The 26,238-nt window shown below is 39.8% G+C and overlaps 1 protein-coding gene across 3 annotated transcripts; it reads right to left on the bottom strand.

Annotated features, from left to right (window-relative positions):
• Positions 1-9,255: 9,255 nt before the first annotated feature.
• eny2 (ENY2 transcription and export complex 2 subunit) lies at positions 9,256-12,474 on the bottom strand. 3 transcript variants are annotated; one of them, XM_051407405.1, is made up of 6 exons: positions 12,431-12,474; positions 12,173-12,274; positions 11,925-12,002; positions 11,192-11,262; positions 9,996-10,070; positions 9,256-9,596 (listed from the first exon to the last, which is right to left on the bottom strand). In XM_051407405.1, the coding sequence occupies exons 3-6, from the start codon at positions 11,990-11,992 to the stop codon at positions 9,523-9,525; spliced, it is 288 nt and encodes a 95-aa protein (XP_051263365.1). In that variant the 5' UTR covers positions 11,993-12,002; positions 12,173-12,274; positions 12,431-12,474; the 3' UTR covers positions 9,256-9,522. The 3 variants fall into 3 exon arrangements, with proteins under 3 accessions (XP_051263365.1, XP_051263367.1, XP_051263366.1); XM_051407407.1 differs by having other exon boundaries at positions 12,356-12,465; XM_051407406.1 differs by having other exon boundaries at positions 12,173-12,458.
• Positions 12,475-26,238: the final 13,764 nt, after the last annotated feature.

Below are 26,238 nucleotides of genomic sequence, written 5' to 3'. Positions count from 1 at the left end.
GGTCTTCCCGGAGCTGTTATGAGAGCTGATGTGAGACAACAGTGGGCCGTGCCTGGAGCAAAAGAGAGGTAGAGGTAGAAGAAGGGAGAGGAAAGAAGGAGCATTAGATAGAAGAGGTAAAAAACGTGAGTGACAGAAAGGAGCGGAAGGGGGAAAAAAAATAAGCGAATGTGGGGAATGTAGATCCAACCTGCAAGGGCCAAATCTGGTGCATATGAGTTGTCCAGAAGTGTCAGGTCAGCATCCACTACATCTTTTCTTCTCTCTCTGTCCTCCCAAGGCATCTAACTATTGTTGCGTTGGAAGTCCCTGAGTTTTGACAGCTGTGCTTGGAGTGCTGTGACGGCAGTCTGGAGGGAAGGGTGTGTATGTCTGGCTGTGTGTTGTCTGATGGTTTGTAGTGGATGTGGACACTTTAGTGTGCAGTGTCTTTGTATGCAAATATTGGTGTGTGTGTGTGTGTGTGTGTGTGTGTGTGTGTGTGTGTGTGTGTGTGTGTGTGTGTGTGTGGGCGACTCTTGAGATTAAGCCTTTAGGGTGAATACATGTGTATGTGACAACGATAAAAAAATAATAAATTTGATTTATGCTGCACTTTGTGGAGCCATAATGCAGCTCACTGTGCTTTATTAGTAGCAATTTGACATGTGGCTTTGTAGATAGGAGAGAAATGATGATAAAGAAATAAACGTCAACCCTAGCCATGCTAGTGGCTCTGTGAGGCTGTTTTAGGAGCAGAGTTGGGATTTCTGGCACAACAATCTAGTCTGAAGAGGTAAAAACTGCAGCAACATTAGTAGTAAAACAAACAACTATATTGTGAGACCCTAATGAAGGCCACAAGTATTGCTGGAGTTTTTACTTCTTCAGGTTGTCGGTTATTAGTCACAGCAGTTGAGGTAAATGCTAACATACTCATAGAGTGCTGCAAGGCCAACAAGTAAGCATCACCCTGGTTCCTTCAATAAAAAGCCAATGAGATTTTTGCATTGAATTTTGGATTATCCAATAATTATAGAAAAGAAGCTCTGTGGCAAACATAAATTCATGGTACTACATATTTTGTTCATCAAGATAATCTTCACAAATAAACACCACTTGATCAAGGATTTTTGAAGTGTAAATGCAATTGGCAGAAGTAAATAGCTAATGTTGGGCTAGAAACGAACTACGGCATGGTCACATGACTTCACGTTACCATGTTGCTTTAAATGTCATTGACAACCTCTGTAGTCTCATTTAGCCACTTCTTAACAACCGCCTTGTTCAGATCATAAAAGCTCCAATAGGAGTGAGATATTTACTTACGTATTTCATGTCATTGAACAAAACAGGAATATCTCTTAAGCTTGTGTTAACCACAGACTTTATTTCAGGCATCTAACCAGTAACCCATTCAAACAAATAAGACGAGGGAAGGACTCATTCCAGCAGCACTCTGTGACACTGCTGACATGCTGATGTTTCGTAAGTATAATATTTACCATGTTAACCATCTTAGTTTGCTAATTTGCATAATAAACACAAACAGCCAAAGCTTTTCGGAAATGTTAGTTTTGCAATTTGGTCGTAAGCTAAAGTACTGGACAAATGATAATGTGACCTGATAATGGCACTAGATGAAAAGTTAAGGATAACCAAAATTCATCCTGAATGTCCAAATACAATCCAATAATCATCGATATGTCTCACTAAAAACCACAAATATCAACTTTATGGTGTTGCTAGAGGAAAAGTCACAGACTCACCTTAGTCAGTAGGATTCATCCTCTGGGAACAATGAATATCTGTACAAAATTTCATGGCAATCCATTGGATAGCTGTTGAGATAATTATAGTCTGGACCAAAGTGGTAGACTGACTGACTAACAGAAGGACCAATATTGCTTTCCCTAGAGTCATGCTCTCCAGAAGCTTACTGTACATGGTCTATAAACGTAGCCCAATGTGTGAGTATTTAAGGGTCTGGATTCATGTCTGGGTGCACATTCATATTACACATACACATGCTTTTCACAAAATTAATTTGGCAAACTTTTCAATCCAGTGCCTTAAAAAAAAAAAAAAGCAACTGTGCAAGGATCCCATTTACTTAATGATGTTGCAGCTGGTATACATTTTGTCCTAACCAGTGTAGCTGATGGAGCTTGGGAATAAAGCTGGAATGTGTAGTGGGTGCTAGGCAGCTGGTGGCTGAGCCCCGCTGGGTCGCAGGGAGCAAGGCCAGGCCAGCCACATGAGCCTCAGCTGATTCACACTACCAATGCCATGCACACACACGGCCCAACCTGCCTGCCGGCATGTATCTATTGCACGATCAGAGGGCCAAAACAGGATGTGTGTGTGAGATGGTGCTGGATGATAATGATTATAAAGCACAGAGCCAAATGGAATGGTTATAATCGCTTGATGCTAATTAAAATAGACATGTTGTTAATCATCTTTAAGATGATGGCTTGTTCTCCAATGAGCTGCTCAAAATTAGCAATAATCACAAGGGTCAACAGAGTTTTCCCTGTTTTCCCAAAAGCAACTGTTCAACACAAGTTGTAGCTGGCTCCCAACTTAGAACTAATAAGGCAATTTGCATTATCACAGTCTGAGCAGAGTTCTTTCCAGCAAAGCGAGAAGTTATTATTTCTTACTGTAACTGACTCAACACCAATTAGCATCAAAACAACCAGCTGTATTACAGTAATGACATGGCAAGCACTCAGGTATCAGACTTATCAGTCTGCCCATAGCAGTGTCACGCCATAAAATACTTACACGTCCAAGGGCCGCAGAGCATTTACAGCAGGTACCTTTCCTCCTGTTTGCTCTGCAAATAAGGAACCTTATCAGCTGAGGAGGGGAATGCAGGAATATTTCAGGAAGAATGCCCTGCACCTCCACTTCCTCCTCATCACTTCTTCTTAAATGCAGGGGTTGCTTAACTAGCACGCTAGATTTAGATGAGTGTCAGTTTGTACCTGAAGGAGCTGAACACCCATTTTCTTCAGATATGACATCCTTGGGACCAACCTGACCTGCAGTGACCCTTGGAGATGAATGGCAGGGTAAAGTCCGTGTTTTAGGGCCCTGGTAGGGTTTTTTTTTTTTTGGGTCCTTCCCAGTTGTTTCCCAGGGACATGTGGTGAGTTGCTTTCACGTGCTCGAATCAGGAAACATTTTTATTTTCTCCACTCCAAGCTTCTCTAAGAAGCTCATAAAAGCACAGGACTTCCTGTGGTCATTTAATGACACAGCACGCATTGTCATCAACTGAGTCACATAAACTCTCCCTGACATGCCAGCTAAAGAATGTATGTGTCTTTTATCATTTGCATTAAATCTCTTATGAATTAAATGTTATTATGCACCTGAAAAACTGTCAAGAAAATTGTATCTGTAGTACAGCCAAGGAGGAAAGTGACAATATCTCCTTGAGTCTGGATTATTCAGAGGACATAAAATTATACTTGAAACAATATATTGCCCATAAATATTTCTAGTTTTATGTGGGAAATAACTAAACTAAACTAAATGAGGTATGGATAGCCAGCAGTTCAAATGACCTAGTGTATCTCCTCATACTCAGTGTATAGATTCTCCTCTGTCATCTGTTCTGTGACGCCCTCAACTGGTCACAGGCGGAACTTCCTGCTCTGCAAACCACAACTTCCTGCAGCTTTTACCGGCATTCATGCTGAAAAAGACACACAACAAATAAATATTTTTTTTGCGTGTTCATTTTACATCAAGCAAAGGCAAAATAAACAATAATTTCTGACATGAGCACAACGGGTACACCAAGAAACATTTTAACAAGAGCATGAAATTAGACCAGAACATGTGAGTCACAAATTACAAATTACTGGGGACTTAAGCAGCTGAAAAACATTTCCCTGTAAAAGCATAAAGGTCAACATGTTGACAGTGTTTTCTGATAGTCTGCTTTTCATTGAGGAATGTTAACAGTAATTGCCTGTTCATAATTGATGGAAATGTTATGTTTTGTGAATAAAATAGTCAATTAAAGCGCCATACTTGGGCAATATGAGCCGGCATATTAAGAGTGAACAAGAGTGTAATTAAAAATGAGGAAACTTAGAGACACCTCGGCTGTGTTCACACCAGTATGTATTGGTTTATTAATAGTTGCTATGATACCCACATCCTCTCTCCCCACTTCTTTGTCAGAGCCTCCTGTGATTTAGGGCACTATATAAACCCTACTGGGCCAGCCCTATGTCCTTTTCTGGTTGCCCTTATTGTTGCGGAGCACAGGCCACGGTGTTTGGCTGCTCCAGCTGAGAAGAGAGCACCTACTGGGCTTTTCCCATGATGATGAGAGCCGCTCTGCTCGGTCCAGTCAGCAGGCAGTGGATAAGGGCCCCCGAGCTGCTCCCACCTCCACTCTCTCCCCTTCCCTGAGGCCCCCCGAGCCTCCCCTCTCCCTCCCTTCCTCTAAGTCCCCTCAAGTCATGATCTGGCCCGTAAATTAGTACTGGGAGAGAAATAGGTTCTGTAAGATGAAACTGGGTTTCTGTGTGTATCAGCACACGACTCAGGGGAGACAAGAGAGAAGAAGCAGGCAGTAAATCCATTGGAGTCCACTGATAGCGCCTGTTTGCACAGCCACTGCCGCTTCCTTTGATCAAATGGCTGGGGGAGCGGGGGGTCGTGTGGCGCTGCCGAAGGTCAGCTATATATTACACTCCTAAAAGTGATTACTGAAATTCTTAAGTGAAACCATTCTGCTGCCAGGGTGTGCTCTAATCCCCTGCAGCGTTGTCTGGGCCAGGGCTGGGGCCGGGGCCTCTCTGTGGATCTGTGCGCCCAGCACTCCTTTTCCCCTTCCCCACTTGTGTTTTCTATCATCAGAGCAGTCCTAAAAAAGAGCCCCTACATGGAAACATGGCCTATCCAGTTGCAATATCAACTGCTGGGGCTCGGAGGAAAGAGAGAGCGCGAGAGAGAGAGAGAGAGAGAGAGAGAGAGAGGAAAGGTAGTGTCAGGAAACAGAAATATGCACACACTTCAAAGGCTGGGGCAGCAAATTAAGGGTTAGGCATTGGACACGACAGTAAGTGGCCTTTACATCAGAAACAGGGTAAACAATGTCTGGATTGTGTTTCGCTTCTTTCCTCTGTGTTGTTGCATAAAGACCCCCCGGCTCTCCATCTGCACGCGGGCTGTGCTGTAGGTAGAGCACTAAAAACAGCTCAATGACGTTTTCTTTTTTTCCTTTTTGACATTGAGCAAATCGTTTTCATCAATTGAGCCATGATGAAATGTTTCGTATCCATGCCACCGATGTGTGTAAATGAACGGAAAATCTGACACAGTTCTTGCAGAATGAGTGAGTATGTAATGTAGTGTAATAAAGCCTCTGTTAAAATTCCACAATTTATGACTGGTAGCTAATCCTTGCCACAATGTTACACTGTATCAAATCCATTACAAGCACGTATAAAACAGAAGTGCTGCTTTTAAGCGTGATACAAACAAGCTTCAGGAGAGAAAACTCTGTGTGTGTGCCTGTGTGTGTTGTGTGTGTGTGTGTGTGTGTGTGTGTGTGTGTGTGTGTGTGTGTGTGTGAGAACACATGGTTTCTACAGAGGCATCACAGTTGAGATTGAGCCAGCCAACATGATCTAAACAAGAATTATGTGAAGTCATGCTCTATGAAACTTTATACACATTTGCTGATCATTACCTAAGATTGCTTTGTGTTAACTTTGGCAGACCAACTCTTGGCTCTCGGACTGAAAAAGGGATGATGTATTTCCTCTTATTTATTATTTGCACTGGGCTACTGAGAGTGAAAGGGAGGGGGGAGAAAAAAAGAGAGAGTGTGAGTGGTATGCCTGTGACTGGTGCATCGATGCCAGGAATAACAGAATGAAACTTGCTCCTCAGCCTCATTAGTGTGTAGAAAACAGTTCCCAGGAGACACAACAGAGTGTAAATACATTTAAAACTCTTTACACTGCAGGATGCTACATGCCAACTTCTCCCTATTTCTGCTTTTTTTTTTTTACCCCCCTTAAAACGAGAATGTAAACGGCATCGAGTGCTGCAAGTGCGTAGGCTTCAAAAGAGTTGCAACCCCATGTTGCACGTCTCATAAATTCTAGTGAGGGAATTCAAAGAGAAATTTATCGAGCATGGCATTCACACATGTTGACAGTAAAGAGGGCCAACTGCACACCGGGTCTTGGGAATTTGTAGGAGCACATGGCCCCTTTTTTTGCTTTGAAACACCCTCTTTGACCCTTTGTCTGCTTATGCAATGTCTCTGCCCTTTCCATTATGAAGAAAAGATAGGAAAATTTATATGAGACACAAAAGCCTATCGCAGTGTCCTATAAATTAGAAATGTCAGATATAGTGTTGTAAACACGGAGAGATTTATCTATTGATATTACATGATCAGAGCTCGTGATACAGCATTTCATGGACACTTCTTCAAGCATTACCCCCTGAAGCAGGTGCACTGTTATCCCAAATAAGGCAATGTGCTATAACATCATCATTTCCCAACATTTGTTTATAATATGAACATGAAGTCCCTGCCATCTGCTTCCTCCCTGCACTGCCTTTTCTTCAGTTGTTTGTACAGTAACGGAGGTGTTTATCGTCTTTGGATGTTGCCAGTTTCACTAGAGAGAGGACCGCAGAGCACCTATGGGACTCAGCATACAGGACCACACTTTTGGCTCCGCTGCCTGTTGACACAGCTGCTATCATGCTGAAATGATCCAATTCAGGGGTGGTGAACATATCCTCGCACACTTACCTACACGCACACAAAAAGCACATGAAGACACGCATAACATGTTTGTCTTTTCCTTTTAAATGTCATTAAGTGCTGTTCAGACACAGCTTGATATTGACTTTGGTGGAATAAGGCCGCTCTTGCCCTTTTGTTGTTGCCTGACTTACGGTGGTTCATTCAGAGGGTGCCTCACAGGATGCTACAAAGTGTGTGCTTCCTCGCTATCAGCTGCTGCTGCGAATCATCAAAAGAGGTCTTTGAGGTTCATTTAAATCTCTGCCTGCCACGTCCAAGATGTACAACCCTGAGCCAATGAATAGGAGAATGGGATTTTTTAAATCATGTTTTCATTTTATTTGGACAACTCCACTTTTCTAGTTTTTTTTTTTATGATGTGCAGAGTCATCTGGTTACTGTACAGCTCCTCGGCAGAACTGTGCAGGTCCTGAGTGATGGAGAAAAGCTGAGAACGGAGAGTGAGAAAGTAAATAAAAATCTGTATGATAATAAATTGCATCACTAGTAATTCTATCCAGTGCTGGTCTGTGGTGCGCTGCAGTGTGCAGAACCCCCTTTATATGCGGGGGCCCAGGGAGATCTGCTGATAACATGGGGATTGATGCAGGCCATTAAAGGAGCGTGTGTGCTGGGCTGAAGGGGTGCGTTACATTTGGCCCCCACAACAGCACTGTATATCAGCATGTTGTCACCTGGGCTGATGTCACAGCAGGTCCTTCGGCTAAGAAAACACACTCTCTGTCCTGGGTGGGTGACCAGCACAGACTCACTCACTACCCACTAATGTGCTACTCGTGCCGAGGGGCGTGCGTCGTTTCGGGTTCACGGCCTTTCCAAATGTAATCCATAACCAATTAGGCATTGTGCGTGTGTAACTATAGAGACCTTTCAACAAAACAAAATGATGCGGTCCAGCATGTGGACGGGAAAAAGTGAAACAAAGGCTGCTTCAGGACCAGACATTCCTGTAATAGTCCTGTTTTTATTACGTGGATGGGGAGGTTATGAAGCTGCACGACAACATCAAAACAAAAAAACATACTAGGGTTGTGTTTAGGCAGTCAGGGCACTGTGGAGAGCTCATGGCCATCTCACCATGGTGCTGTAACTCTCATACTGGAACACTTGTGTGCGTTTCATACACTACGCACCTTGAAACTATCTGACAACCAGTTTCAGTGAAGGCAGTCTGTCCCCCCGGTGCATCCACCCCAGGGTCACTTCCTGTTTATCTTTTCATAATCTCTTTCTTGCCACCCCCACCTTTCCCCCTCCTATTGGGAACATTGTGTTTTTCAGGGATGTAAAAGCAGCAACAGGCTTGTCATTACAGGATCATGGATCTTTGGATTTAAGTCTGTTAAATCAAAGGACAGTGTTAATTCACTGCACCAGCTGGGTGTGATTCATTTTACTATGGTAAATAACTGTTTTTTACCCTGTCAGCTATTTCCATTTCTCTCATTTTTCTTCTGATTCCATCCTTGAAGGACCAGGTGTACAGCTGCATGCCATCTTCATACCTGGGATAACACACTAATCATACAGTTGGCTCCTCATTTAAATGTGACGTGCAGCGGGAAAGGGCTTGGACCATTTGATAACATGTCCAGGAAGAAATATTTATTTTATTTTATACTTAATTCCATAATGGTGTAGCTGGAGAGAGAATATCAAAGCGTACAAAAACTAGAAGTCATTCTCGCACTTTAAATACATATATTTCATTTTCACCTTTATTTATTCAGGGGAATGTCATTGAGAGCAATGCTCTCTTTTCCAGGAACGCCCTGACTCACACCTGGAAGCTGCCCAGTACAACCAGTCTGGATCTGTTGTCCACTGAGCAGCTCCACCGGGGCAGTTGGGGTCTTGCAAGGGAACCTCAGTGGTGATAATGAGGGAGGGGTCGTGTACCCACCCAGATTTATCTTGTTGGTCCAGAGAATTGAACCGGCAACCTTCTGGCTCGCTTGTCTAACCTTCAACACCACTGTGGTCCTCACAGACAACATATCAGGATTTACTTCTATAGATTCACTAATAGATCTAATTTCACCTTGAAATGAACTTCATACACTGACCATCTAAATTAAACAAGTTAGTTTTTAGTCAGTTGCATTAATGATATTTTTCAGGATTTACTTCACGGGTTGCATCATAATGATACCAAATACAATCATGCAATCAGTAACTATGTATCCACTCAATACCACATTAAAAAAACAATAAAATTACCATTTAAAATTAGACTTGGACCTACAATACTAACAATCGGATTAAGTGATATCATTACTGTATCGGCAGATTCCCAATTATAGGTACCAGAAAGGAACTGAAAAAAAAACTCAGCAGTCATTGTATTTCTATTTAAAACAAGAACTGCAACAAATGTTTGAATGAAGAGAATAAAGTCAGGACAGTTAAAACTTCTATTCAAATATTATTATTATTGTTTTGAAAGTCCACTCAAGTCCAACAAATCAAACGCTTTATTTAAATACCATATCTCATACACGGAGGAACTAAATGTGCAAAGTAAGTGCATTTACAAATACGTGACAACAGTAGCAACAGAATTTGTAAATACATGCAACCAAATAGCTAAGCGTGTATCAGTATTACACTGAAAATTCAATTTAATGAAAAGGAAATCTTTAAAATTCAAGTAAATCAATTCATTAAAAATATTCTTTATCATGATAGTATAGGCAAGTTAGTGGTCTAAGGAAATGTTAAAATTAGGTGGCATGCTGAGCTAAAAAGGCTCTTATTCTGTGGAGAAGCTCTTTCTTGACGCTGTCTGGCACCAAAGCTGCAAGAGAGAAAGATATCCATGACTAGGACTTATTTTTTCACACAGATACAATCTAATGCAAGTGGTGCTGCAAAACTCCTGTATATACACTCACACCACACACCATCATACATCCATTACTGGAAACATAACATCTTGTGACTGCATCACTTTCTACTGAGGCTACTGTGAACTAACTGGCATCTCTGTGTCCTCTTTGATGGATGAATAGCAAAGCCTAAGTGTTCTGTTTGCAATGTAGCGGTGTGTATATTACTTAAACATGTATTTAACAATGTTGTCTTTTAGGATAGATTTCTAGGAATCAAGCGTGGTTAGCAGTGAAAATGAGACGAGCATGGCAATACAAGCTGCACAAAATCTCTTCAGTTCTTCCAAATAGTCATGTTAAGATACCTCTTCCTTTAGGAGTGATCTCTACCACCAGGTCCTCCACAGTGACGTGCTCAAAGCCTTTTTCTTTGATTACTTCTACAGACAAAAAGTGGATGATATGTTAAGAATGCTTAAAAATCACAAAACACACAAACAGCACTGCTCCATGCAGCGTGTGCAGCCTAATAAGAGTTCCACAGAAGGAACCGCTGCACTTAAGTTTCAACAGTCAAATATGTGATATACTTTATTATGTCCTAAACAGTCTCTGCTCTTAAAGCTCTGAAGGAAGTTGTGATTTGCTCAGTTTAGTTGTAGAGCTGACTCATGCTTCAATGGCAGAACAAAGTGAGGAAATACATATCAGTCATGTTATTGATAGAACTTCTGTTTACGTTCTAGACACATGGCACAATAGGGCCTTTTCACAACATTTCCATATGCCACATAGAAAAAACACAGGTGCAAATAATACAATTTATGATGGCCGAATTCCATTTAGCTTCAGTTTCAGGCTCCTGATATTGTTCACTGCCACAACTTACAGGGACATCTGGATAGATCAGAGATCACCATCATTCATTTTATTTTTTGCACCTGTGTTTTTCCTACTATGAAAAGTCCAAATGTCTGCTGGGAAAAGGGCCTGTTTGACTTTTAAAACACAGTTCTCACACAACACAGCTTTTTGAAGTATTGCAGTAATACTTTTGATTCCTGTGAGTTTGTTTTGCTCTGACAGACCAACAGTTACAGTTGATACAGATATGTCTTAACATGTGAAACTGCATCACAATGTAATAATCTAAACTGGAACCTGTTATTATGGTTATACTTACTGATAGCTCTGTAAACACATTTGTTATCTCAGTTAAGTCAGTAACAATTCATGATGCTGTAAAAGGTCTGTGTATATCAATAGTGTGTAAAACAGACCTATATTTTGACTTACGATCAGTATAAAAATGCAGAAAATGTAATGTATGTAATATAATTTAAACTCTTTAAATATGACTTAAACCTCAAAGTTATGTACGCAATAAACGTGCACGGTCCTTTAAAGTGTATATATATATATATATATATATATATAAGGTTCACAAGACGGACAAGTAAGCAGATGACAACATCTTTCGGTTTGTTTGGGAGTCAACCAATAGCAGCAAATCAATGACCATTTACGTTATGTGTTTTAACAACAGTACTGTAATGTGTACCTTTGCAGTGAGCTTTCATCTGGTCCTTCCATCCACACTCAGTGAGTTTGGCCCTCAGTAGCTCCTTCAGCCTGTCAATAAGATGCAAACGTGTGAAAGTATAGCAGGCACGTGTCTGTCCTATGCTGACATAGTCAACAGTGGCATCCTGAATACAACATATCCTCTCTCACATTCTCTCTGTGATGTTGAGATATGCACTGTTCAGATTATGCAGAGTGATGCGTCTTTGTGTGCCAGAAAAATGAATCAGGGATTGCAGCAGCAGTCTCCCTCCTAGCCTGGAGGAGTTATTTGACGTAGGCCTGAAGTATAGTCTGATATGTTGAGAATATCAAGACATACATGTGCAGTATATTTAAATCTGACAGCTGAATATCGTCCCTATGGCCTGGAGCAGCTACACATATTCTATATTCATACAATATGCCAGGTTAGTTCCTCACGTCTTTGCTGAACAAAAAGGAATAAAGTAGCTGATAACCCTTCACAATACTACAGAGGTGTGTTATTGCACATCTTTAAACAATATCTAATGAGAAATATAGTAAAATAGACACCTATCTGAAGACAGAAAACGTATTTAGCTGTAAAACAATGGCTTAACTTTCATCAGCAGTTAGTCACAATACTGACGCAGCATGTAGGCGGATAATAACACACAGCTATTTGACGTCGTTAAATAGCATTAACGTTAACTACTTATTAAAAACAAGCTGTTTGTTTATCTCACCTCTCTCGTTCCCCCATCTCTGTCAGCTTCTGGTTTATCGTTGCCCTCATTCTGGACTCTTTACTCATAGTCTTTTACCTGCAAGGAGAAAAACAACAGCGAACTATAACACAGCCTAACGTAGCTAGGGACTAGCTACGTTAAACTAGCTAAATCTCTCATAATAATATCACCTATTCACGATTTTAAATCAGTAATTAACTAGTCTTTACTGGCTTAAATGCTATATTAGGTCAATGTTTACTTACACACTAGAGAAGGATGAAATAAAGAGGTCTCACTCCTCGGTTTTACCACAGTGGCTCTGTGGCGTACATGGGAAAGTTACGATGAAATAAGGTCAACTGGCTCTGAAAACACAGCAGACACATTCAGAACAAACATCACAAAGTCCCGCAGCCACTATGAGCTAAGATATACGTCTCATTTACGTTTTTCAACTGTTCAAAACTGTACTTGATATGTCGCTAAAGATAGCACAGGCTTTTTGATTTTACGGGCTTTACCATCAGCTTTCACACTCCGACAGGAAACACTGATTGTACATTGGTACCTACCTCTATTTAAATGCAATACTCTGTTGCGCCACACAGCGGCAGTGTCGGTCAATACATTTAATCAAAGCCAGTCCTGCAGCAGACTTTCACCTCCCGCCTCCCTTTACGAGGATTTTATCAGTTCTTGTTGGTATTTTCTGCATCCTACACTTGTTTTATGAGCTTATATTTCATATTGTATTATTCTATTGGGTTTGACTCTATCCCAGTGGGTTCATTTCATACTTTATTGCAGTTTTAATTCATTTATAAGAACATACTACTACCAACTAACCACTAACTAAATGTGTAATTGCTTCTGTTTAGAAAATGTTAAAGAATGAATTGGATTATGTATGTTTTCAGTTCAGATGGGTAGTCAGTAGTGTGCAGTACTTTGCAATGTTTAAAATTAGTTTTACGGTGACGACTCATACATTTTACACGTATTTATAAATATGTTCTGACTGAAGCAAACACACTCAGAAAATTTGTTTATTTAAAGTGAGGTGGAATGAAGTGTTATTTACTTTGTGACCAAATGCAGTATTTCCAGGCCTCTTCCAGAAGTACCACTTGTGAGTCCCTGCTACTAAGAGCAGTATTTAGATTCGCTGGAAAACACGCTCAAGTTTGATGCCAAAGAAAGGATAACATGCTCTAATGCTGTGGAGCAACTCTTCATCGCCATAAACCACCTGATGAGCCTCAGTGGCATTAGTCATTAGTAAGTGTGTGTACATGTTTTTCAGAGAGTGTTATCCATGTCTGACAATATGAGGCTATTCATGTTGAATCTGAACTGGTCTAAAATGTTTATTGTATAATTGCCACCTCATGTATTTACCTTATATATACAGTCAATGGTATTTACTTGTTTCTAAATGAGGACTAAGAGTTTAATTTGGAACCAATGATATGATTGAGATTCAAGAGCATACAACTGAGATTCTGGCGTGAGAAACTGTGGATCAAACAGGGCTGCCAGTTTCCCTCACGTTTCAAGAAACATGGAAATTAAGACATGGCTACATGTATTATAGTGAGAAGAGTTGTCACATCCGGTAAGACCTTGCTACTCTAAATCCCTCATCTAATCATGAAAAAAAATCAAAACAACAGACAGTCTGTTTTGTTGCTGTTAAGCCTTTAAAATCTCTGAGTCAAGTTCTCTGAGTCAAACAGCTAGAGGTTTACACTTTACATGCGAAAGGCTGTTGCACTTCTGAACAAAGCTGACAACTCTCCTTGTATTCCAAAAATGTCACACCTCTGATCAAAGTGTATGTAAGTGTAAAATTAGGTTGAAGGTTTCCGCTTTGGGTATAATCATCTGGATCGCAACAGCATCAAGCTGTGAGCTGCAAAAATGTCACGCTGGCCAGAATATCAAAGTCTTCTGGTAATTTAAAAAATAAAATCCATATTACCAAGTAATGAAAAGTATCAAAGTGAAAATGATAGACATCATTTATAGTGTTGCTGTAGTAAACAGAAAGGGAAATTGGATGCAGCAGGATACGTGGTGGGGGTTCAGTGATGTGGCATGATGTGAAACTGAAGCTGTTCCTCCAACTCAAATGACATCAGCCAGTCTTTTGTGGTGCAAAGCAGCCAGGATGAATTGAGTCATGGCGATTTGTTCTTCATTCATGCTGTCTTAACGGTATGATGCTGATCCTGCCTGCCCTTGATAATGTACTACAATGCCTGTATTCAAGCTGGTGCAAGCAGATCACTAGTAAGGGAGGGCTCTCAGGGTTCTGTCAATTTTATATTAAAATCCTGCTGAAGTCCAAATCATAACTGCAACCTAACCAGCTAACAGCCAAAACAAAGTTATTGCTGCACAGGAATGATGGGAAAACAACAATGTTGATGTCCTGGAGAGGCAACATAAGAGTTCAGATGGTCGGACTTGAAAATGCTGTTTATTCACTGAGCCATGCACTAGGCAGAGTTGACAACACAAAACCAAGATAAATATTTGTCCCCCTGTGACCTGGGTAATGCATGCCACATGCCACCTTTTTATAGGTCTGCAGACCCAGGTAACATTGGCACTTTCATGCTCTCATGACTACTGTATTACATTAGTAGAAGGTTTCATCTCCAGGTCAACATTGCAGTTTGAGCCCCCTTTTTTCTCCCCCAGAGACTGCTGCTATAAAGTTCAGCTTTCTATCTGATATCAACACTTTTTCATTTATCTTCTAACTTCAGCTGAGCCTCAGCAGCATGTCAATACTACTTATAATCAATTAGGACTGTGGCAGTAGATCATGTCTGTTTAGTCACAGTGGCGTACTCAGGCTGTCCAAATATAAAGGGCACCAGCTGCATGCGCCGGGGCACCAGGCCATTTAGTTAGTTAACACATTTTATAGGGCAACATTTTACAGCCTATATAGGCTCATATAGCCTACATCACATTTTCTCTATTTTATAGGGCACTCTATGAGGGATTTTTTTTTTTTTCCCAATTTAAGGGCACTCATTAGTGTCCTGCATCCTGTTTTCTACACTGAAAGGACACCATAGAGGGTATTCATTACGTTTTCACCATTTTAAGGACACCCATTAGTGCACTGCGTGATGTTTTCTCCACTAGAAGGGCACCCTAGATGGCACTTTATCATGTTTTTTTGCACATTGGGCCACTGTAGAGGGCACTTTATCATGTTTTAAAGATAGAGTAGAGTAGTAGAGTCCACCAGTGTTCAGGCACATACCATATTTGTGGATTACCTGGATCAGAAAGTAACTTTACCTACCCAGATTAAATGTCTTGGATTCATTAGGTTTAATGGATTAACATCTCGTCAAGGTAGCATTTATATTTTTGTTTAATGTTAGGAAACTGTTGTAGTTCAAAAGAGTATTTGTGTTTTATCCTGAACTGACAACAGACCAAACTACTTAAAAATTTCAAGGCTGAACTGAGGTCAGTCAGGAGCAGTGCATTAGCTTTGTGTATCAGTGTCCCAAATGGACAAAGTTCCTTTCTTGTACGCCCATAAAAACTTTCAGTGCAACAACGCAATAGATTGTGTCAGCTCAGCTGGGATCTACACAGGGTGACTGCCTGGAGTCGACATTTGAATGTCGGCACTGTCACTCACCAGCGAGGGGAGCTCTGATGCAAAAGCTACTGATTCGGTCATCGAGAAGATTGCCATTGTCATTCATACATGTACTGAACACCTTTATCTGAGACAGCGATGTCCCAAAAAGTTTGGATCCATTTCTGTCAACTTAGATTGGGAATGACTGATTTGAAAATGTGATTCTGTTGAAGGTTCGACCAACATACATCATTCAAACTTGCCTTCTGTTGCTTGTTTTGCATTATTAAGCACTGCTGAACTCATGAACTACACTGTAGCTGTCTGGCAAAGAAATGCTTAAACCTTCATTTGGTGATTACTTCAACAATGCTTCCAGTTGTCTTTTTGAAATGAACTGTAAAATGTACTTCAACTTTTTATTTTTATTTAATTCCATGCCAAAGGGCAAAGCATCACACATTAATGTCTATCATTTAACTTTCATCATCATTTGAAAGCAATATTTCTCCTTTCCCAAAGCAGTTGTATCTTTTCGACTTCAAAACTTGTCAAGTCCTCTTGAGTCCTGTCTCGTTACAGGAATACTCTCTGCTGTCTAGGCAGGGCTGAATGGTGCAGATCACAAATGGATTTAGCTTTATTTAATGTAGGAGACAGTAAAAGCCTGCAGATGCAGCTCCCTAGAGCAGATATGCACTTTACTTTTAGAAATGAAGTTATAACACCTAGATGTTTTGCACATTTAATTGAAGAAACCAAACGTTGGTGTTAAATATTAATGAAAGGTGAAATCTTGCAATGCAACATTTGTAATTGTAAGAGAAAAAAAAAATTCCGAAAACCTAGATTCATGCCAAATTAAGTTTTCCTCTGTTTCAGTCCAGTGCACCAATCGCAATAGGTGATATGAGTTCTTGTCGTACACAGTTAATGAGTCAGAACTTCACTGAGTCTGAACAAGTCTTCAAAACTCAAGGGCCAAGCCTTATCATGAAGTGACCCTGTGACACGGCTACCACTCCTGTTCTGCTCAGTTGCTCTGTTTAATTAATCACTTTACCGACTTCTGGTTGCTGGCATAAGTTTAATTGCTTCTGTTTCATTTACTTTCCCTAAAATCCAGTAGGGTCACATTTAGCTGCAACTGACAGATTCTTCCTGCAGGACAGCCAGGCTGCCCAGGACTTTAAATTTCATTCCAAAATAGGAGAATCTGCCTTTTGAAGTCTGGCCAAGAATTACTCCCTGTCTGTCTGAGAGTGGAATTTAGTAGGGCTTCCTCTCATGTTCAAGTGGGAAATGCCTCCCCCTGCATCACCTCATGACAGACTGATTGATGCCCTATACCTGCTCTGAACGGAGTAATGGCCTTCAATGTGAGTGCAGGTCTACATGACACAGAGAAAACCTGTCTGTGTGTGGAGACTCGGTTAATTTTCTGGCTCTCTGCTGACAGTTGGTCAGCACGATGAGGAGAGAGTGAAAAGTTAGAAGGGTTTTATTGCTGATGGTGATTGTTTCTACAGCTGAGACACAATCTGAGGTGTTTATATCTTTATTTGGTTTAGAAGACGTGTTCAAGCAGATGTGCCTTTGGGGTGAAAGGGTAGGGCATCAGTGCAACAAGGTATATAAAGAATTTCCCTCCCACTTGGAGCTTTTCAAGCACTCTTTATCTGCTCCCCCTCCCCCTCTACAATTGACACAGAGCCTATTACCACAGTTATCTTGGCTGAAGCAGCCCAAGGCAGCTGGACAGCTAGAGGTGTTGCACTCCAAGCAAAGCAACAATCCACAGGGATCCTCATTTAAAGCCTTTTTTTTTTTACAATTCGGTTACCATAAACCCGAGATTTAGCACAGTGCTGGTGTTTTTTCATGAACATAGCATGAAGTTCTTCGCTTTGTTTCATGTGAAGTCGCAATTAATTTCTCAGCAAGAACTTGGAAAGAGGAGCATGCTGCATTAGCGGGAGAAAGCACGAAGAAAGAGAGGATAATCCCTAGACTAAAAGGCTGATGATACTTCAGTGAACTCTGCCTGTGGCCATGAGCCTTGAGACCCCCTCCTAAAACTTTAAATTGGATGTCCACATTAAATTGGCTGTTTTTATGGCTTTGCCCTCTTGCTGACAGCCCTTCCCACCCTAGGAAGTCAATTCGGTGTCTGATGTGCTAATAATAGATATATGGCACTTCACACTTGGCATGGTTAGCAGGGAAAATTCTTAGATGCAACAGGAAATGTAGGGGTGGGAACCACCTGCATTCACCCAACAATAACTAGTTCTCAAATTACCATTTACATCTTAATACGACGACATATTAATGGTGACTAACAAAGCGCAACTAATTCGAACTATTGTCTTCCACCAGGAAACAGAGATTTCTAGGCAGTAATTATCTTTTCCTATGATATATTTTTACATGCATGTCAGTGCAGTGTGGGAAGAAAGCAGCACCACTGTAGGGACAGAAAATCAGTGCTCTTTTATCCATCGTACAGTATTCATCATTACTTTAACTATTTCCGCTGATAAATTAACATTTAAGCAGAAATATTTAAGACTTTCCATTTTCTGACTGCGTAGCCTCCGGTGTCACCCAAGTTTAGTCTCTGAGTGATCATTTCCAATTGCCAGCTGCTCTTCCAACTTTGCCAAACCTAGACAACCAGCATTTTTGCAGAGGCCTCCAGTGGATGGTAATTTGAAGCACTCTCACCACTATGTGCCCCTCCTCACTCCTCTCTATAGGCACTGAACAGATTGCACTCTCTATTTGCTGGTCTCCATTACACTACTAACATGAATACAGGGTTGCCATTTACAGCAAATTCTACCAATGAAACACCCTGGGGAAAAAATAACTTGTTTGTTACGGACGCTGTAATAAAATATAGTATAAAGTGCTCAGTATGGTTTGTCTTCGTCTGTGTCCTAGAGGTGCACACCTGTGTCTTTTTCAGCAAACACAGCGGTGAGCCAGATGCAGCATTAAATGGCATAATCGCTCATGGTTTGGCAGTTTGATAAGCCAGAGGATCATCAGTATGGGTGTGTGTAAGAGTGTGTGTGTGTGTGTGTGTGTGTGTGTGTGTGTGTGTGTGTGTGTGTGTGTGTGTGTGTGTGTGTGTGTTGCATTACATGGAATGAGACAACGCCTCTGCAGCTGAATAAAAGGGTTATTTATCTGTGAGGTTGGGCCAGTGGAACTCTTCATGTTCTTTGTCTGTTTATCCAAGATGGCATCATCAGCTCCAAGTTCTTCTTCTGCATCATTTTTAATCTTAGTTTGACCAAAACTTGAATTGAAAGGGTAATTTAATTACTTTTGCTATTGTTAGTAGGTTTTTCATTACTCAGGACAACTCTGTCAAAGGTACCATAGGCTACATCCACACTAATTATGATTTCATTTTAAAACAGTGGTTTAAAACAAAAATCTCCATCCAAGTGTTTTAGCAGCATTTCAGAAATAATGTTCGCCCATACCAACACGCCTGAAAATGCATATCACATGACACATTATCATACACTGGGCATGCGTGTGCCGGTGTGTCCCAGATAATAATGCTGTTTTATTTAAAACATTTTCAATAGCATTCTTTTCCATCATTGGATTTTCAATCGTCTTTCTAAATAGAGGACAATATCTTCCATTCCATCAATGTACAAGATCAAATATTGCATAATATAATAACACATACTTCAAGGTCACATTTGCCAATAATGCTTACAAGTACTCTTTTCGATGGGCTATTCTTTTAACTGCATATTAATTGTATTTGCTTTAAAGACAATTTAGCAGGTGGTTGGACTGTGAAAAATGACAGTACTTATCACTCGATGAATTAGCTCTGAAACTGTTTCTGAGTTTAATGTCTAAATTGCTAGTTTCAGGTTTTCTTCCATACAGCATGATGTTCATTTTGTAAAATTATGGTCCCATTTTGAGTAAAATAGACGATAAAGTAAGATATGCTGTGGTGCGTGGCTACCTTGTGATATACAAGCCATTCTCAGTGAGTCTGTCCAGAGCAGCACACAAGACTTAGATCAAACTGTTAAACAAGGCAGTGCTAATCAAATATGGATCAAGATTATTACTGCAGTGACTCATTCTCGCTTACAATCTCTTCTGATACAAATTTTTGTGCCATTGTTTCCTACTACAGATGATTTGCACTGAACTGCTCAGCCAATGAGCGCATCTCAAATCACAGTACATCACTGCTGTTTATTAAGTCATAAGTCTTTCGCATATAAGCGGATGCTGAGCTGTTAATCTTATAAACAGTTGTGGTAGATCTAGTTTTGTATTGCACTGATGTAATAGCTTGAATATGTTATATATTTCATCTAGGAATTGTAGGCAGTGATGTGTTCACTTACGTAAGTACATTTGCACTGTGATGCATTCATTTACTGATGCTGCACATATTGTCAATATAAAGTAACTAATTTATTAAGTAACTCAATTATTACCACTTAATTAAATGCATGATTGCAAGTTAAAAATTCTAATATACTGAAGTTGTGTTTAGTTGTGTCGATATGATAATGTTGGTAATTAAAGCAACTTCATATTGTGCATAATTTGAACTAACATTTCTGCGTTAATTGGTTCAAAACAAAAGTCAATGTAATAACTTAATAAGATTTGCTTAATAACTTAATTTTTCTCCACCCTGAGTTCAGCATTTCAAGTCCCCTCCCCTAGCCACATCACATGCCTGGGCTAATTCAGACAGTTAAGGACCTGTAGGCTGAGTGAATACGATATACAAAGGACATGTTTGAGGTGAGTATCATTTTATTTGCAAATAAATTCTTACAAGATTTTGGGCATATTCTCAATTGTGATTTGACCAGCAGTGGACTTGTGAATAGGCTACATCTGTTAATACAGTTAATGGTATATGTTGTACTAATAAACATAGTTAAGGCTAGTCATATTTAGCAGCGTAGTTTAGCCATCCTACCCTTCAGTGTAGCATAGCAGTGGATACAAATTATTAAGTTTTATTTGGCAAATCGGCTAAGCTTGAGAGAGCTTTTTATTTGAGCCATGTAGAGGAATAGAATGATACTTCTTATGTGTTTAGCTGTAAACTACGCTGTTGTTTGTATGTATTAAACTGGATAAATATTAATAATTTAGCAGGGTACTTGACTGGCCCGTCTTATTGCCTGATCTTTGGTTCCAAGTTGCCCCTATGGAGAGCGACTACTTGGAACAAAATTCTGAATCCTCCGTTTGTGTGGTCTACAGATAAATAAAGAATTCCAGAGAAAATGGCCAGACTTGACCATTGCACATCAAAAGTGATGGATGTTGTCTCATCAAGGACAGGAGCTACAGGAGTGACAATCAGACATATAAAAGACATGCTTCTCGAGGTATGGAAATTAGATAAATAGGTTTATCTTTGTTGACAGTTACCAATTCAGATTATATTTGGTAAGTTACTTTCTTTTGATACTTTTTTTCCTTTTTCTTAAATAGCCCAATACAACTGAAGTACACAGAGACGTAGCTATCCACTGCCTTGGAGAGAAGGAAGAGGACCGTTTTCAACGAGTTGAGTAAGTAATTCAACATCTTGAAAGAAAATGAAATCCACATTGGGCAGTGTAAATACAGAGGGCAGAAATCTGCTCCTTGTCCATTAAAGTTTTTAGTATATTACACTTCTGGCCAGACCACGATCTGTAATATCATAACAATGGTCTGTTCAGATAGTTGTTGACAACAATGGCATGGGAAAATATTTTCAATATATTAATAAATCAATGTATTTTTCCTTTTAATTTGCTATACAAGGACACAGAAGCGTTTAAGGCAGGCCTGAATATACAACTGATGAAAACTGCCGCCATCAGTGACCGGCCCACCCAAAAATCTGACCATATGACAGCAACCATCATGGTAGGCAAGGATATCCCAAGGTGCTGAGCTTTGCTGACGGGAATCTGAGCTATTGGCACCTAAATGTACATTGATAGTGACAGAGTCTGCTGCTGTTTGTTACAGTTTTTGTAAAACTCTATCTTTTTTGTTTTTCTTTTTTGTAAAATCTAAAAAGTCTTTCCTATAATGTGTAAAAAAAACTACAGGACCTTGAGAAGATTGGTGGCCATGTATGGGACAATTTAAATTTGTGTTGTTATTGTTTCTAAGTTTTAAATATTGTATGTTCAAACACTGTTGAACTGCAGTTAAAAATAAAAACAGTTAATTGTCAAACAGTTTTGTTATCAAATGAATTAATTTAAATTTAAATTTAAAACCTATTATTATAGTAATTAAGTACATGACACTTAAAATGCCTTTTAAATAATGTAGGGAAACTATTTGGAACAACTTAATTTTATGAGTAATCAACTTAAAATCTTGTGTTCAAGCTACCAATTATTAAGTAGGTGGTAATTAAAAATACTTTTCACTGTAGAGGAAAAGCTAATTCGCTTTACTTAATATAGTTCATTGGTTGAACAACTCAAAATTAGTTAATTTTCTTTGTTGAGCCAAGACATTTGTTTTTAGAGTGCACTGGTTGTTATCTTTAATCTTGACTAACTTTTACATAAGATGAACAGAAATGAATAAATCTATTCTAACTAAATTAACATTTACATAAAATGTTAATTTCATCCAATTCATCTCTCCATCTTTTTAAACCGTTTTCGGAAAAAAAGGCTCTTGAGATAAATACCCCATAGTGATTCATAACCTAATAGAAACCCATAATGACCCTTTCTTTCGCACTGGCATTCATTTTCCGGTGAGTGGGTTGGAGGAAATTTTTGGTTCTCAAATGTTGGAGTCCACATTTTAGAACCCAAATCCTCTCCTCCTTGTGCGACTCACATTACAAAGATATGCTTATGTCCCGTGTCATTACTGAGCTCTGAAAAACCCAGAATCGGGTCTGAAATGAGAATGACTTTGAATTGCCAGCGTGCGCCACAGCTGCTTCTTCACTTCTAAATGATGTGGCGCTGAGGAGTCTCTTTTGTTGTCGGTGAACAGTCGGGGAGATGGAAGGAGAGGGCAGTCTGAGGGATGTGATCACTCATGCTTTCCTGTTTATCCATGTTGGTGGGAGAGGAGAGCTCTGTGTGCTCTGAGGCTCCCTGACTTCATTAACTAGAAGGGCAGCCGGGCTTGATAATTGGTCCACTTGGTGAGAAACATTTGTCACCTCACTCACAATATAACACACGCAGTCATGGAGTCATGGAAACACATGGCTATACCACACACATACACATAACACCAACAGAAAACACATGGCTTCACACTTACTCAAAAGGAAACTTCATCCACCCAAAAAAAAACCTAAATAGAATGCAGCCAGTGCTCTGTCAGAACAGTTTTGTCATGATAGCTGTTTCGGGGAGACAGAAGCAGCAATCATGGTGTCAGTGATGAAGGAGCTGAGCTGAAGTGTTTGCTACCAACTGGATACGCTGTCACATCTCTGCATTCATCATCACATTGATGAGCTTCAGAGTCTAATGATTCACCACCACTAATGTGTGTGGGAATGAAAAATAAGAATCAGTTACATTGCTTTTCCACTTTGGAGTGAGTTGGCACTTCTCCTTTGTTGAATGTGCTTAGCTCACCAGAATGCCCCATTATTAAATGTCAATCACGCCTGCCCTGTGAAAAATGGGATTTGTGTTTTTTTTGACTGGAAATGTTTTGCATACAGCAATTACCACGTCCACATAGTCCAATGTAAGACAAGTGTATTCTTTTACAGTATCATACCGTAGTTTTCAGGAAAAGCACCTATTTTTGTCAGGCAGCTGGTAATGAGTTTGTGAGATTCTGTCAATCGGCCAGCAGACAGATAAATCTGATGTGATTGCAAAGCATATTTCTGGTGGAGTCCGGGATGCTTGGACATTGATCGATAACTTCTATGAGGGGAGACAGAGGATATAAAAATTCTGTCTGGCAAACAGAAATGCCATTAATGTGCTAAACGGCTGTGGGTAATCTCACCGTAATCATATTTTTTTTTTCTTTTACACATGACAGCATCAGTCATTATATCTACCCAAAGGCCCCTACTCTGCTTTCCAAACCAGATTTATTACTGTAGTTGTAGCAATCACTGCCTGTTGCATAAGCTTTTAAACATATTGGTTATGTAGCTAATTATATGAGAGCACAAGTAGATATCTTACTTTTTTATATAGGCTTCGGGGAAATTTGAGGGATAATTGAGTTTTTAATTTGTGCAGCTTGTTTCACTAAAACTTGCAGTATGCCATTGTAAACACAGATTTATAGCTACATCAGTGAGCTGTATCAGATCACAGTCATCTAGAAGTTTTAAAGAATACAGCTGTGAAAAGAAAATGCGTTCAGGCTTGTCTAATTTCCTCGTTCATCTTGGTATAGGTCGAATTTCTGCATGAATGAGTTTTAGAATTGGGCTCAGAATCATTTGTCCATGAAATACTATGTTCAAGGTGGACTGGGTCACAGGTTCAGTGGTATCTACCTTGTTACTGAAAAGGTTGAAGTCCAACATGTGGAACAGACTGAATTTAACATTTAATGTCACAGAGAACATCTCTCATGCTTTTATCTCCTTACACCTTGATTATTATAGTTTTCCTTTTTACCAGGTAAAGACTGTAAAAAACTCAGCTGCAAGGCTTTTTACTTAAAAGGTGTGACCACATCCCACTTGTATTATTCTCCTTACATGGGCTTCCATTATGTTTTAAGATGGTTTGTAAGATCGTATTTTTAAGGTTTTGTGGCGTGTTTGCTGTATTTGTGACCTTTTAGTCAGTATTTTTGTCCGCATGAGTTCTCTTACTACTTCTTCTTACTGACTCAGACCCTTTTTTACGAGTGGTATACAATAATAGTACAATAAAATAATTGCCTAAAAATACATTTACTCTGATGAATACCCCCCAAACCATCTTTATCCTAGCAAGTTTATTTTTTCTACAACCCTGCATACAGCAATGCTGGTGAGGTACTCCGAAATGCCTGCGTAACTGTGTCTCCACGTAAACACAGGCTTTACACTAAGAAAACAGCACTGAAAATGTTTATATGTTTATAGTGTGTTTAAGTTTAGGATTGTGCTGAATTAGGGTACTGGCTCCTTTTTCTGGCTCCAATTCAGGCACAGCTTTTAGACACATACAACCAGTGGCGTGCACAGACTTTTTGAAGGGCAGGGGCGGAAAGAAAAAAAAAAGGGCACATAGGAAATACATTCCAGGAAGTCCCATTGGAATAACAGATTTATCTGTTTAAAGGTGACTGTCCTCCCAAGGACAACGACAGGCAATTCGAGCACAGTGAAATTATAGGAGGAAGGGAAAATTGCAAATTGATTGCATAAATAGCAATCTTTTTTGTATGATTCATTAAAAATCAAAGGCAACTGGTTACAGAGAGAATAAAATTGCTAGTAGTTTGGTGATGTACTGTATGGCTCAACATTTTGTGCTGCTATCATTTGCAAGACTCGAGGTAAATGATTGGTTAGATTTGCATTAACTGGTGCGATTGCAACATTACAATTTCCTGGAAGCACTGAATTAGGTCTATTGGAGGGTGGTACCCATATAGGTCAAATCTTCTAAGAAGACACTGGTTCCAACAAAGCTTTGCTTAAAGTTTAACAAAACCGAGTCACACCAAAAGACACCAAGGGCTGGACACAGTCAACCCATACAGTAAACAGTGGCCTTTTCTGTGTTGACATAGTCAGATTAAAGTGGGTTCACTTTACAGTCAGGCACTTTGACTGTAGCCTGATCTATGTGCTTCTAGTATTTTTATTTCAAAGTTTGTTGTTTCCATGCGGCATACCGGTGATTATTTTCTGAATGGGCGCCACTGACATTAACAGAAAGGAGTTTAGAGCTTGTGGCTTTTAATTATATGAAAATTACATTACACAGCCAGCAGCCTTTATCATCAGTGCATTTTCCAAATGTCCTCCTTATCATCATCATCATCATCTCAAAGCTTAATATCTGAGTTTCTCATCCACACACAAACACCCAGCAAGTACATTCACTTTGCTTTTTGCTGTGATCCTTCCTACTCTCCATCCACAACTGACTCATTTTAAAATGATCAAACTACCCATCACTCAGGTTGCCGCAGTAACTAGTGAGTGGATGGCATTACCGTGAATGGAGTGCTGCCGGATGTTGTACAGTACAACGCATTGTGCACTCTCTGAAAAGGTGTCACTGAGTATCCGTCATTATTCAGTATCACAGAAAAGGTTAATGCACTACCTTACTAACCCCCCCCCAGACCTATTAAGCCATGAGATTTGAAGAGGAGGTTTTAATGTCACAAACAAACATGAGAGTTGTCAACAGCTAATTTCCTTTTCTAACCCTGCTTACATTTTCTTATAATGTAAATTAAATATGGTATGTTTTTTCTCATTAATCTGTCTGTATACAGGAACATTTCTAAAGCTCCAGTTCTTTTAACTTGCTCTGCAGAGAAAAAAATCCTACATTTCATTAGAACATGAACTGCAAAATGAGAGGCAGAAAACACTGAACTGGACCACTATGACAAAGTTATTAGAAATTTCAAGGGAGAGAGGCTACTTCAGTTCAAGAACACAGAGCACATCCCATCATTATTGCTCTGCTGTATTGTTCTTTTACCCTAATGGACCAGCTTTTAACATTT

Source organism: Dicentrarchus labrax, unplaced genomic scaffold, assembly GCF_905237075.1.
Source record: "Dicentrarchus labrax unplaced genomic scaffold, dlabrax2021, whole genome shotgun sequence".
NCBI lineage: Eukaryota > Metazoa > Chordata > Actinopteri > Moronidae > Dicentrarchus > Dicentrarchus labrax.
This window is presented reverse-complemented; position numbering and strand designations above follow the sequence as displayed.